We start from the raw sequence: 15,215 nt of genomic DNA on the forward strand, positions 1-15,215 counted from the left end.
ATATATTGTATGGGGACTTACACAGTGTTAAAAGAAATTTGTAGAATATGGGATTCACACCTATGAAAAAGAGAATGCATAGATTTCCACACGTCATTATTCCTTATTGCCACAAAAGATGTGTTTGTCAACCATGGTCATTATAGATATACAGCCTAAAAAGTGGCTGCTGTTGTACTTCAGTTAGGTCTGTATGTGTCTGTGACATTAAAAGGTCATGACCTATGAATTCTAATGTGTGATACAGGACTAAATTCTGAATATATACTGGAAATGGAGAGACATGCATAACTTTAGTAATAGAGTTTAGAGCTATGATACATATCTCACAATACATTCTGTTTTACAGTTATACTTTGTTGTGAATTTAAACATCGTTTTTTTTACCATGAACGCACTACACTCACACATGGTGCCACAAAGAAAGCTGGGTAGCAGGTGTATTTTCCACACTCCATACTGTCCAGAGTGCTGATAGCCACAAATCATCATTTAGCCTGTTTGCACAAAGGAAGGTGAACCAAATTACATTTTTCACTTTTTTCCATAAGCAGTAAACCTTTGTTGCACATTGGTAGACAACTTGCAAATGTAAGACGCACTAGTGAATATATATTACTTGCATAAATACTCATTATGACCCCTTCCTCATTAGAAATAACTACCATAGGACTCCAACCAAGTGAAAATGTAGGTAAAGTATGGTTGGAGTCCTATGGTAGCATATTTATACCTTGTGCCACAGAGACAAGTGGGTGAGAGTTGGAATTTCTGAAGTCATTACCATCCATTTTGCTGACCACCATACAATGCCACTAAGTGTGTTCTTGCTCTAGAAGGTATGTGACTGACATTAAATTTTCAGTTTTATGTGGCTAACCATGCTTGTGCCATGCCGCACACCATGCACATGGAAAAAAGAAAACAAAAAGGATTTAAAAAAGAGAAACAAAGGTTAAACAGTTATACAGCTCTGGATTTGAACCGTCAGACTATTGCATTTACACAACACAGTTGGAGTAGGATATCTCCACTTTGCCATAGACACAGCTTTGCAATACCAATCAAATCATGTGCAAATAAGCAATTCACATTTCATATCTAGTATTAACAGGTCATACAGTTGGACATTTTCAATTGGTTGTAAAGGTGTGGCTGACATATTTAGTGCAATGAGTGATCACACAATTATTTATAAACAAGCTTGCAAAAATGCAGCACTGCCTTCTCTTTGTATTAAGGTAATTTTCCCTTTATCTGTGCTTTACTATCAGACATGCAATCTGTAGGGCAATTTCTATCATTTTTCTTTCAAGGTAACAGTGAACAACAGTCTTCAGCAAAGACAGAATACTTCTGCTATTTTGTCCAAAAAATATATGCATGTGTGGCGTGTGATTTTATTTAAAATCTCAAGATGTTAACTCCACATTATGTAAGTATATCCTCACTGACACACTCATTGCAGGGAAGAGCGTCTGAATTGCTGTTGTTTTCCTTCACTCACATCAATCATTCACAGCTGCAAGCCATTAACACCTAAAAATGGTCTAGAGGCTACACTATACTTACATCTGCTACATGAAGTCAAAAGTTTGATGTTCATCAATTTTAACAAGTTCTTACCTCATTAGCATCTTCACCGTGTTAGAGAGTTGAAGCTACACTATAAAACGGCAACAGTATACCTGGGGAACTTGAAGGTGAGGAGATTTGTTTCAGACAAACTAGAAGACTGGTATTTCTTTGAAGGAGATTTCTCTGCAAAGAGGCATTTATTTTGCTAAGTTACATTTCTATTATTGGAGGAAATTTAGATTGTAACCTTTTAGAAATGTGTTTATATAGCCAGTAGAAAAATGAAAGTTGATCTGTATGCACTTCTCATACTTCACTGTTGGCACAGGCAGTCTTCACAGGGCTTTGCATTTGTGAGCTGCACAGGTTATGCTTAAAACACAAGTGAGTTCTTAGCATTTGCTTTTGCAATTTCACATCCTATTTCAAAGAACTGTAATTATCGTTTTTATCCAAAGCAAGGGACTGTACATGTGGCTGACAGCGGTGTTAGGCTTCACAAATATCCCGCGGCACATCCCACAGCAGTGGTGGGCACAGTTTGAAAATTGACTGGCATTCCTAATTTGCATGCTTGACTATTTAACATTGCTAACTGTCATTCAGCAAGCAATGACACAACTGCATTTTTCAATATAGGAATATTGACAGAATGGGGTGTTTGTCCATACCCTTACATTTGTGTTGGAGGGTGGGGGTGGGGGGGCTGCAACCTACTATTCTGTTGTCCTGAATGAGAAGTGTGTTTCAAGTGCTTTATGTGAAAAATGGGTAAAATGCCTCTGATTATTTGTTGGAAAACATAAAACATTTGCTGTTCCTGGGTTTGTAAAAGCCTCTTTGTTTGTATCGGAAGGTAAAAGTGGACCACCTACCATTCTGTTGTCCTAAATGAGAAGTGTTTTTCAAGTGCGTTATGTTGACAATGGGTACACCACATGATTATTTATTGGAAAAAGTACATTAGTTTATAGGTTAGTACTAAGCTAACTGCCCTTGCGAGCCATTTTAAGCCTATCCAATTTTCCCTTGTGAGACTTAAACCCTGCACTTTGTGTTTGTAAGGCAAACACCTTAACCATTAGGCCACTCCTTGTTTTTTGTTACTTCTCTGTTTATGTCACATAGAATTATGGCATACTAGCCAGCAAATCCACACCCCCCTTTTAGTGAGGCTGAGAATGAGGTCATCATCCAGGATCTAAGGCCCTACGGAGCCTTCCTACCTGAGAGAGAGGCTGGGGAGATATGCCTACCAGAAAAGACACGTTGAACCAGGTAGTCAGTAATGTCAAGGCAGATGATGGTTACGTGGCCCCATTTATGGTCAGGCATGGCATCTTGCCACTGACATGATTTCATCAGCACTTTGGAGGGTGGCTGCAACTGTCCAGGAACAGCTGCCTACAGGGGGCTGATCCTGCTACTGAGCCATTACTGACACCAAATGAAGAATTCATGTCTACTGTTACAAATCCAGACAGCTCAGTGGAGACTTTATGCTGTGAGTATTAGTAATGGAGAAGTTAAAGAAACAGAAACTGAGGTTATGGAATGCCTGCAAAGTGAAGGAATCAGTGTAGAAAATCTAACTCAGAAAGCACCACAGCAGGATAGAGAAATAGACATCCAAATTAAGGAGAAACTGGTAAAACAGAAAGCAACTGGTCAGTCGCCATATGAACATATTTGGGAGTCTTCCACAGCAAGCCAGTACATACATTCACTTGAGGCTGGACAGCAAGGAAAGGCACAGGAAGGTGTGACAACTGTGATGCAGTTAATGTTGAGGAGTAATAGGCTAGTGAGTTCCCATATGACAGAGCAACAGATGACAAAGGATGAAATTGAAGAGAATGTGCCACAGGAAGAAGCTACAGAACTTTCTATAGAATGCCTGCAGGAAATGAAGAACAACAAATGTGCCCTCAGTTTAGAAGAAAATGAGCAAAGAGAAGAGTTGCTTGGTTTAATAGAGATAAATAGACATATTAAGAGCAATGAAAGAAACAGACTGCAGAAGGTCAATAAAACCCCAAAAGTTAGAAGTTTGATAAAACAAATGAACACAGTAATTAGGACTGTCTATAGAGATTCATGATTTAACAGAAGTAAGCAGGATATATTAATGTGCAGCTAAATTAATAACTGATAAAATTCTACCACAAGAACGCAGGGTAGTGAGGGAGAAAAAGTGGAGAACTTGAATACTATCATAGAAGTATCAAACAGAGAAAACTATAAAGCAATTAAGACAAGAAATGTCACTGTTAGTAGAAGAGTATAGAAGAGGGAACAGATCAACAAAAATACTGAGAAAGATAGACATGATAAAAGCAGTATGCAGTATTATAACACATCAGGATTTATCATGCACTATCGGAAATAATAAACTAAAGATATCAGCACAGGCAAAAAAACTTAGAAGATGCACTGATAAATATAAAAGAAAACTACAAAAGAAACAAGTTATTGATGACCCAAAAAGTTTTATAGAGAATTTGGAAACAAGGTAAAAGGAATTGAAATACAACCAAAAAAAAGAAGAAATAGATACATTTTGGAGAAGTATTTATGAAGATCCTGTGGAACATACAAACAATGTTAAATGGATAGAAGAAGTAAAAGAAAGAATAAGAAGTTCAAAGGTACAGGATATGAAATGAGATGAAGTAACAAGCAGAGAGACTGAAACAAAGTTAAGAAAAGCCTCTAATTGGAAAACCCCAGGTCCAGATATAGTACCTAACTTCTGGTTAAAAGTATTAATATCACTGCGTGAAGATTTAGCCGTGAATAAGAACTATCTATATGCGCACCCCAAACAGACACCAACCTGTCTAGCAACAGCAAAAACAATGCTCCTACTTAAGAGTGAACCTGCAAGCTACCCCAAGAATTATAGCTCAATAACTTACCTTCCAATGATGTATAAGCTATACATTGGAAAGGATGCTGACAGGGTTTATAGTCATTTAGAAGAAAACTCAATTATGGCAGTAGAACAAAAAGGCAATAAAAGAAAGTCATATAGAACAAAGGATCATTTGTTGTTAAATAAAGTGATAGTGGAGAACTGTAAAAAGGGGAATGATCTAAGTATGGCATGGATTGACTACAAAAAAGCATTTGACAGTATCCCACATTCATGGATAAAAGAATGCTTAAAAATGTATAATATACACCCTACACTGATAAACTACATCACAGCAACCATGAAACAGTGGCAAACCACTTTACAGTTAAGCCACGCTAAAGGACAAATTATTATTGCACAGATAAAAATCCAAAGGGAGATATTCCAGGGTGATTCTCTGTCAATGTTGTTCTTTTGCCTTGTCCTTAACCCATTAAGCTCTCTACTTAACAGATTAGGTCATGGGTATAATTTGTCTTTCAGAAAACAACAAAGTGTAAAGACTTCTCATCTTCTTTTTGTCGATGATTTAAAGGTGTATAGTTCATCAGATGAGGAACTGAAAGCACAGCTGCAAGTAGTCCAAAAATTTTTGGAAGATATAAGAATGTCATTTGGTCTTGATAAATGTGTAAAAGCAACCTTTAAGGCTGGAAAGCTGCAACGCCAAGAAAACATCATTTTTTATGACAAGAATGTGATATACAAGAACTTGAGCAAAAGGAAGCGTATAAATATTTGGGAACTGATGAAGAATCAATAATAAAACATGAACAAATGTGAATAAAACTTAGTAATGAATATTTTAGAAGACTTAAATTAATCCAGAACACAGAGTTGACATCTAATAAAATTCAGGCTATAAACCCATTTGCTCTGCCTGTCCTAACTTACAGTTTTGCAATGATTGACTGGCCCCAAATGGTGTTGGATAGATTAGACAGGAAAACAAGAAGGGTGCTTCTTGCTCATCAAATGATTTATAAAAATCAGTGCATGCCAAAAGTATATATTCCCCATTCCGAATGGGGTATGGGCCTCCTTGAAATTGATCAAATGTATAGAGCTGCAATTGTGGGACTACATACATATCTGCTGACCTCACAAGACCCAAATATAGTGAAAGTTTTGAAAAATGAGGAGAATAAATCTAAGATGACTTCCCGTCTTAATTTAGCAGAAGCATATCAACATCAAGGAGGAATGTAAATCAAACCAGAAGAAGATAAAAATCAGGCAGCAACTGAATATGCCAAAAAAAAAAAAAAAAAACATAAGAAAGAATATAAGGTGAAGGATCAGATGAGAAGGCCATAAATGTGAGAAATGCATAAATGTAGTTGCAGGTATAGAAACCTCTTGGAAGAATCTCATGTTGATCAGGATCGTACACAGGAATGGTTAAGTGAGGCAAATTCAAATGAAAAGATGAAAGGTTAATATTGGTAGCCCAAGACAGTGGGCTATGTACATGTTAGTTTACAAAGTCCATTAAACATGTGAGAGAAACAGACAAATGTAGGTATTGTAAAACAGATAAATAACACAAAAGAAACACCAAAACTGATAAATTCACCAAGAAAAGGCACTCCGAAGTGGAAACAGACTTAATACTCTTTATTTAGCGCTTTCATCAGTATTACACTTAACTTCTTCAGAATAACATCAAGTGACACAACTCTTCATTATATAACCAGACTGGGCCAGGTAACTTAATTAAACACTTAAACTTTAAACAGGTAGTCTGCACAAGAACTTACCCTGTCATATGACATTATTAAATGAAGTTAAAACAACCCAAGTATAAAAATAAAAAAAAACACGTTAAATGAAATGCATAGGCAAAATCTATTTGAATTATATTATGCTTTTCAGTTAAAACCACAGAAAATTCATAATTTATACATATAGATTATCCTGACAAAATGTACATGTATCATATATAATGTGGTGAGTAATTTGTTAAATAAAAGGGAAAGGGATGTATGCATGCACATTTTGTCAGGATATTATAGGCTTCACCTCTGCATTTCATGTAACGTATGTTTTTTATTTTTTATACTTGGGTTGTTTTAACTTCATTTAATAATGTCATATGACAGGGTAAGTTCTTGTGCAGACTCCCTGTTTAAAGTTTAAGTGTTTAATTAAGTCACCTGGCCCAGTCTGGTTATATAATGAAGAGTTGTGTCACATGATTTTATTCTGAAGAAGTTAAGTGTAATACTGACGAAAGCGCTAAATAAAGAGTATTAAGTCCAGTTTCCTGTTCGGAGTCTCTTCTCTTGGTGAATGTATTGTAAAACAGAATTGGAAGCAGGTTGTGATATGATAATGACAGAAGGACTGTATACTGAAAGGCATAATAATGTGGCAAGACTGTTGCACTAGGGATTGTGCAAACATTATACTACTGAAGTAGCTGAAAAACACTGGAAACATGATCCACAAGGCATCATAAAAAATTATGAAGTCTACATCACAAGGAATCACCCATTGCCAACAGTTCAAAAGATAGATGCAGGAAAACCAGATATAGTGGTCCAAGAAAACATGACAAAAATAGCATTGATAACTGAATTCACTACATCCAGTGACTATAGTGTCTTGCGTACAGAGAGACACAAAGTTATGAAATATCAGGATTTGCAGGCAGAAATGAGAGCAATGTGGAAGAAAGATACCCAGACAGTTCTAATAGCAGTAGGAGCAACAGGTCTTATAATAAAGAATATACAATCACATTTAGATATGTTATCAATATATGTAATTCCATATGAACTGCAGACATTACTGGGCACATTGCAAGTGATGTGAAGAGCACTTCTGGCTGACATCAAAGACAGAAACAATACCAATTTTATAAACTTTAATCAAAATTTGACTTATGAATGGGATCCATTCCTGTCATGGTATTAGAAATCTAAAGGATTTGGAGAAATTAAAAAAAATGTGATCAATGTTGGTGCTGATGTGGCGGAGAAGTGAGGTGCATCTAAGGAGCAGATTCCAGGTAGGCTTACATATGGGAACATTGTATTGTCTTGTAGACTAAAATATATAGATTAGCAAAAAGCTCTGCTACACAGATAAGCCAGAGACCCCAAAGATCATGTATTAAATGAAAAAAAATAATGCAATCTGGCACCATAGCTACCAAATAAAAACTTTTTTTAATAAAAAAGTAGCAATCATATAAAAGCAAGTAAAACCTTTGCTATAGATAGCTTCATCAGGCAAATAAGCATGGTTTAAATGAAATATCTTTATATACATTTTCAAAGGCAATTTAAAAAGCAATTAAATATCATGTGACTCAATTATTATTTTGCAAATAAACAATTAAAATTTAAAGAAATGTTTTGTTTTATTAAAAAGTCTTTATTTGGTAGCATTGGTGCTGGATTGCTTTATTATTTTTTGTTAGACTAAATATATATAATGTGGCTGCTACTGCTTGGTGATACATGTTTTATATCTGTACCTATTGATATTTCATAGTTATACAAGACAGTGGGGCAATGGACATTGGGGTGGGGGGACGTGTCAGACAAATTTCAGTTACAGTTGCTTCTTACAGGGCATATAGCCACTTGTTTGTTTACTATCCCTGTGTTATTCCCATTGTGATGCTTAATAGCCATCCCTTCATTGCTTCATTTCTTCTGGGAATATCTTGCCTACAAAGTGTTGAGACATCTGCACATGGTAAGCAAATGTTTCTTTTCTTATAACTAACCATTATTTAGCTATGTTATCTGTATGTGTGGGGTGTGTGCAGTGTGTGTTTGTATTGCTGTAGCATCTGCAGTTGCGTGACCAGTGTCACGTTTTGTTAAGATATTTGGGGTAATATTTAAGGCAGTAGTAATTTTATTCCTGTAGTTGTTGCTTATTAGGCCACAGTTGTATAGTGGTTAGCATTGTCACCTCACAGAAAGAGGTTCTCCGGTTTGATTCTCAGCTGGAACACCTTCTGTGTGGAGTCTGCAAGTCCTCCTGTGGTCGAGTGAGTTTTAAAGACATGCAGGTAGGTGTGTGTGAGTTCATGTTCCTTCTGTGAAGGTTGGGAACTGTTCTGGCAACTTGGCACCATAAAAACTCCACTGCCAATCAATCTGCGGACTGGTGATCTGCTGTGGCAACCCCTTCCTGGAAAAAGCCCAAATACATTTTATTTGTTGCTTATTATCACAGCTGATTCTGACCATGTAAGTGTACAACTCCTATCACCTGATATCTGAGTATCAGTAGGGTTTGATGATGAAAGTGGGCAAATGGAGGCACAGTTTGCGGGTTCAGAACTTCAGTCTGACACTCAGATTGTAACTCACACACCCCTTTGATTTCCTTCGGATGCAGTCAGTATACCTAAGCATACCCATTCCACTAAGCCCTCAGATAGTGGACAGGTTGAAGGTGACACAGTTCATCAGGATAGTGTGGTTACTGTGGACTCAGTGGCAGTTGACTGTGTCTGTAGCCAACTTGTGAGTGAGGTGGCATGCAGGAAGATTGGTAGAGGTGCTCAGAGGAGGCCAGTTGTCCACACTCCATCTAATGCTGGTATGTCATTACATGCCACTTGATTTATGTATAGAGCCATCATGAAGGCACAGGCATGTTCCACTAGGGCAACTGAGGACAAGCTTAGAGTTTTAGATGTGTCACAATCTAACGTGTGTGACTGCCTCCACCATGTGGCCGGTTCAATGGATTGGAAGAATGTCACACTAGAACTGGCAGTGTCTGTGATAGAATTTCTGCTGGGAGGGTGACAGCATCCATGTGGCTGTATGGCTGCAACATCATCTGGTGTAAACTAATGCAACTGTGCCCAATCCTGCTCCCTTATTAGCACTGCTTCCACCACTCCATCAGTGGTTGATGTATCCACACCCAGATGTGGTAGGCCATGGGGTTGTGGAACTGGCTTAGTCATGAGGAAAGCTCCTGCAGCAGACATTGCTCAGATTCAGGTAAAACCAGCACATATGACCATGGCTGTAGACCTGCCAGTGTAACTCCTGGCAGAGCCACTTCTCACTGTCAGGGGTGACAATGATGAACCAATACCTCTACCATGAATGACTCACACCTGTCTGACATGCCAAGACATAGTGCTAGCACAGCTGTTGACTGTGTTCATTCTGACACTCAACACACACTCATTTCACATAAAGTGCCCATACTGACCCCCCACACATACCAGCTACATGATGCATCTATGAGGGTTGCAGGTCATCCTCTTTTAGTGGCCATTTGATATTATCTACAGTTCTACCTGCCCATGTTTCTTACTTGCACATACTCATTGCTTTGTTGTCAGCCTTGGCCTCCTCCCCATCCTGTGCAAATGATGATAACTGTGCATCATCTTGTTTGCGTCTTTTGGATTCAGGGTTACATATGTATATGTTTGGTGTACTAGGTGGACAGCTAACTGAGTGCTTAAGATATGTATTGGTGATGTAATTTGGAATTTTTTTCTGAATTATTACAACATTTTAGTTTTGTGATTCCTTCTTTGACATCATTGATATGAAATTCATACTTGTTGCTCCACCTCTGGGAATGCAGGGAAAAGTAGGGTCTGGACCACCTATTCTATACTTGGTATTTTAGATGCATGAGGCATGTTGATTGTTAAACTGCATAAATATATATATAGTACAGAAGTCCATCATATCACATATTGATGTCATTGCTGGATAAGTCACACACTTTCTACATTTACAAGTAACAGTATGCAGGTATCTGCAATTCATTCAAGTTCTTGCACATTTATTTTTCTTTTAAGGTTCAACTTAACTTGATAGTCCTGGAGTTACAACTGTTCTCATTCAGGGCTGACTCTGTCTGGTAGTGCTGTGAATTATGCCAGATATGGGAGCCGTGGTAACTGCCAGGATTTCCAGCACACACATTCAGGATGATTCCCTTAACATCACACATGACCTGATGATTAATGGATTGGAACCTCTTTTTGCTGATGTAGATGCTTCCCTGTTCCCCAGGTGGTGCTTTGATATCAATGTCCCTGCAGTTTATGGCACTTAAGACCTTAAGAATACCTTAGGAAAGTGCGCTAAGGTGTAGAACTCCTGTTTAATTCTAGCTCTGTCCTGTGGAAATTGGAAATATATATATATATATATATATATATATATATATATATATATATATAGAGAGAGAGAGAGAGACAGACAGACAGTCGCTGGCATGCTGTTGCATAGCATTCAAGAATTGGTGTAGAATTCTGGATGCTGATTTCTGATGCACACCCAGCATGTCCCCTGTGTGTCATAGAAAGGTTTGTTTGTTTGTTTGTGTCTTTCGGCTTTACCCAGTTAGGGGTCGCCACAGCGGAACTCCGGTCCGCTAATGATTGGCAGTTGATTTTTACGTACTGGCTTGCCAGGCCTGACGCACAACCTTCAACGAAGGTACGCCCATTCATGCATGTCTCCAGGCAGAAGATGCTCTAGCTGAGAATTGAACCGGACAGCATCTTACTGTGAGGCGACAACGCATAGAAAGGTTCCTGTAAGGATAAAATTCTTAGCACTGCACATACCTTGGTCTCCACAGGTATTGGTTCCCCTCAGTTTGCTCTTGCCATAAGGTGAGGACAACAGAAGTTCCAGAGTTCCTGAAGTGTGTCTCTATCCACCCTGCAGTGGTCCACTATTTCCACCTCATGCAGACCATGAAAAGTTAAAAGGAGTCTAAATAATCCAAATACCCTTTTCCTCCTTGCACGAGTTCTGTCAGCAGCAGCATAGACTTAAGCTTCTTGAACATAGAGATGCAGAAAAGCAACAGCAACCCCTAGAATTCTTTTGTTGCTGTGTAGTTTCTGTGGCTGCATTCCAATAGGTTTTAGAGTACAAGGCAAAAGGCTACTGTAATTGCATACGATTGCTTAATAGCTTGTTGAACAGATCTGCCATTTTGGATTGGTTAATTAGCATATAATTCAACTGTTTATGCAGTAATTAGCATGCCATGATGTTTACTGTGTTTGCATGCCTCTGCATATTGTGTAGAGTTGCTGACAGAATGCAAAACAATGTGCTACCTTGTGTGTGTTGCACAGTGATGTGCATACAGTTTTAGTGAGCCTTGTTGGGTTTATTCAATCTAGCCCTATGTCTTTTGCAGTGTTGATAATATTTCCAAGGGTGATATATAGCACTATGATCATGTGGTCTTAAATGGGTTGAGTTTCATTAAGGAGCTGAGAATCTCAGCATTGTTAAATACTGTTGCTGGTGTAGTGATATTTGTAGGTTATTTGGGTATATGATAGCAACACATCCTTTTTTTTGTTTTGTTTTTTGATCTGCTCAAAGGCTGATGCAACCTTGTGGAGAATCTCATTGTTTTTGTTTTGTGATTTTAACTAACTTTTAGAAATTATGACTATGTTCTTGTTATGATGGGATATGAATGTATGCAGTTCTGTTATTTTGATACATTTTAGCATGTTGTTACCTGGGTTGCTGGGAAGAGGACCTTTATTATTAATTCTGAGGTTACTTATTGGACTAACTGTAATTATTGGGTCTGGGTTTGGATGTAGTCTCCACAGAGTTGCAGTGTATGCAGTGAGGTGTGGGAAGGGTATTGCCTCTTTGACTTAATTTTAATCCACAAAAGTAAAATAATCAATTGATTCAGATGAATGCATAAAAACAGAAAAAAAGTTAACAAACTTTCAGGATTAAGTAGGCCAACACATACAATTTAGCATACATGGTAAGGCACAAAATAAAGATAAACCATATTAAAATAATAATTAAAATGTGTATTTCCAACGGAATGTCAGCTGTACATAATACCTTCGCACAGAACATTTCTTCAGCTTTAATGTTTACAGGCTTTCCAGCTTATTTTACTGTTAACAGTAACACAATTGCACCTTAATATATGCATGCACATAAAGATGGAATTGTTCAAATGACTGGATCATGGATGCAGATTAAGGTGAACATTGACAATAAATGTGATTTCAATTATTCTGTCAGGAAGGCCAATGCAAATTAAGATGAACATTGACAATTAAAAAAAATAGGAACAACAAAATTCATGTGTAGACATCTCTTAGTAAAATGTATTAATATGACACATATTTTCATTTGCATTGCATTCTTATAGCCATTGATTACCATTTAATTAACATTGCACACTGTAGTACATTTCTGATTTAAATCTTTGTACTGCCATGCTACACTTAGAAAACAGTTTGAAGGACTTAGAGGTAAATAAAACAAAAATGTCTTGGAACCTGTTTTAATGTTCACTGAAACAGGTAACCCCATGGAATTACTATGTTAAATTAATTTTCAAACTAGGTAAATTTAATTCTGAAAACAAAATTAATAGTGCGATTCAACTACTTAAACACGCATTATAAGAGTACACAATGCTTACACAAAAGCCAGAATCTTTCAAGAAATTAGTGATTGCTTACAAAAAAAGAGAAAAAGTTTATTGTACTGTCAGTTCAATTGAAATATATATACATTTTAATTGCACTGTGATTTATAGTTATTTATTTATTCACGTTATTGTTTGGAGAAGGGAAACGCAAGATTCCTTCATTAGGAAAAAATGATTCAACGGTCCTTTTTTTCTTGTAGTAACACACCTCTGTACTTTCTTTCTTGCAGCTAGTTGGCAATGATTAGATTGCTCCTGAATTGCAGCACTGACGCCAGTGTCCTCACTTGTGCACTTATGGCACAGCTCTTGAGAATAGGTTTTTCTCGAGAGTTTGGCAGAGATAAAGTGAACAAGCATTTCATGAACGTAATTCCTCCAATTCAATTCACTCCGCCTCCATCTGGCAAATCTCTTCCCTGCACATCCAACACTTCTGAGCATTCCTATTGTACCGTCTGATGCACGGTGATCTCTGACCAGCATTTTCTTTGCCACCTGCCTTAAAACCCGAGCGTTTCAAAGTGTTAAGACTGAGCTGGGGCAAGCTGCATACCTTAGCACGAGTCATGCTCACCTTTTGGAATACAAAGCTTTCTTTAGTTAAATCCAAGATGTTTTATACTTTGCCATTGTTTTCTCATTTTGAGAAGTACCACCTTAGATTGAAGCTATCCTCCACGTTTTGTTCTTCGTCTCAGTTATTTTCGGTATCAGACCCATCAAGACAAAATATAGTCTCTGATTTCATTAACGTGCAAACAACACAACCAACACAACCCCTCCTAAACACCCCTTCCAGTACACCTTCGCCGCTTCCCTTTTCTTGCCTTCCTGGTCCCGACGGCTGGCCTCTGCTAGGAAATCTAGTGTCAATCATTTGGAAAGGTGGACTGAAACAGCAGCATAGGATAATGGTACGAAATATGGGGCCATGAGTTTTATTTTCTTGTTGAAATTGTCATTTAGTATATTACAGGCAATTGTCTCATATTGATTCATATGTGTTATGTAGTGTGAATATCATAAAACGTATGGCAACATCTTCAAGCTAAAGATGGGGTCCTTCGTGTCCGCCCACATTGGAGATCCGGTGTTGCTGGAGTCTTTCTATAGAAATGAAAGTGTCTACCCTAAAAGGCTTGATCTAAAACCATGGAAAGTGTACCTAGATTTCAGAAACGAATCCTACGGTCTCCTTACACTGTAAGTAACTTTAGTGACTTATATGTATAGATTAATACAATTCAGACTTATATGCAATGCATTTTCCATTATTTATTTATTTATTTATTTATTTATTTATTTACTTATTTGACATTTGTTTACCGGGATAGTCCGACTGGGTCAGAAGAACCCGTTCTCAGCAGACGCCTTCACAGAAAAGCTTCAAATACAGACGTAAAATAGAATCGCAGGGCACATACATTATACATCCATAGTAAAAGAATAGGTGTTCTAAATTCCAACAACACAAAACAAGTCGATATCACATCAGTTTAAATAACAAAACAGACACATATTACAGCTCCACAGTAAAGAAAAATGGGTGTCCACAAAATCCTGTGACATAGAATAGGCAGATATCACATCACTTTAAATAACAAGTTAAACAGTTGAATACAAGTTTTTTTTTTTTTTTTTTTTTTTTTAAGCAGATAGTCTAAGAGAAAGGAACAGGGAAGATATGCTTTTTAAGAAGAGTAGTTTTAGTATTGATTAAGAGCAGATATGTTTATCTCCTCGAAATTCACATTAAAGCATCTGCCAAATTAAATAAGTGTATACTTTTATTACATAGGGTAAAAAGAAAATGTTTCAGCTCTTTCTCCGTTTGTATTTCTCGGGCTATATATAAGACAGAATAACGAAACTACGAGGAGTCTTCTCTTTTCCCGTCGTTATTTGTGTATCACTATACTGTAGTTTTATGTTTTTATTTGACAGATAATATGAAGTACAGCGATATTTACGTCAGAAAAATAAAACGTATTTTCCTTTACAACACTAACCATGCCTCCCTACCTCTTGGCACAAGGAATCTGGACAAAGCCAAAATAATGGGAAGACCAAGTCTCCAAAAACAGGGACCGATTTTAAATATTGCTCTTATAAACTTAGAAAGTTGTGCGAATAAAAGGTGCTGTGTTGGCATACATTTTCTGAAGGATACAAAGTCTGAAACTCAAATGTCTGTAATTATTTAGTGACGTCAATCCTTAATAATTTCCCCCAGACCCACAATTTTTATAAGTAACGGACCAAAAGTACTAGT

The 15,215-nt window shown here is 37.3% G+C and overlaps 1 protein-coding gene across 1 annotated transcript in view; it reads left to right on the plus strand.

The window, feature by feature from the left end:
* The window catches only part of LOC122797723 (1,25-dihydroxyvitamin D(3) 24-hydroxylase, mitochondrial-like), a 199,638-nt gene that overhangs the window by 54,980 nt on the left and 129,443 nt on the right, over nucleotides 1-15,215 (plus strand). Inside the window, exons 2-4 of the mRNA XM_044066253.1 lie at nucleotides 9,354-9,474; nucleotides 13,642-13,857; nucleotides 13,956-14,146. Coding sequence (XP_043922188.1) covers nucleotides 9,354-9,474; nucleotides 13,642-13,857; nucleotides 13,956-14,146 — 528 coding nt within the window. The remainder of the gene's footprint in view (nucleotides 1-9,353; nucleotides 9,475-13,641; nucleotides 13,858-13,955; nucleotides 14,147-15,215) is intronic.

Source organism: Protopterus annectens, chromosome 3.part1 (assembly GCF_019279795.1).
Source record: "Protopterus annectens isolate FY-2018-M chromosome 3.part1, PAN1.0, whole genome shotgun sequence".
Taxonomy (NCBI): Eukaryota; Metazoa; Chordata; order Ceratodontiformes; family Protopteridae; genus Protopterus; species Protopterus annectens.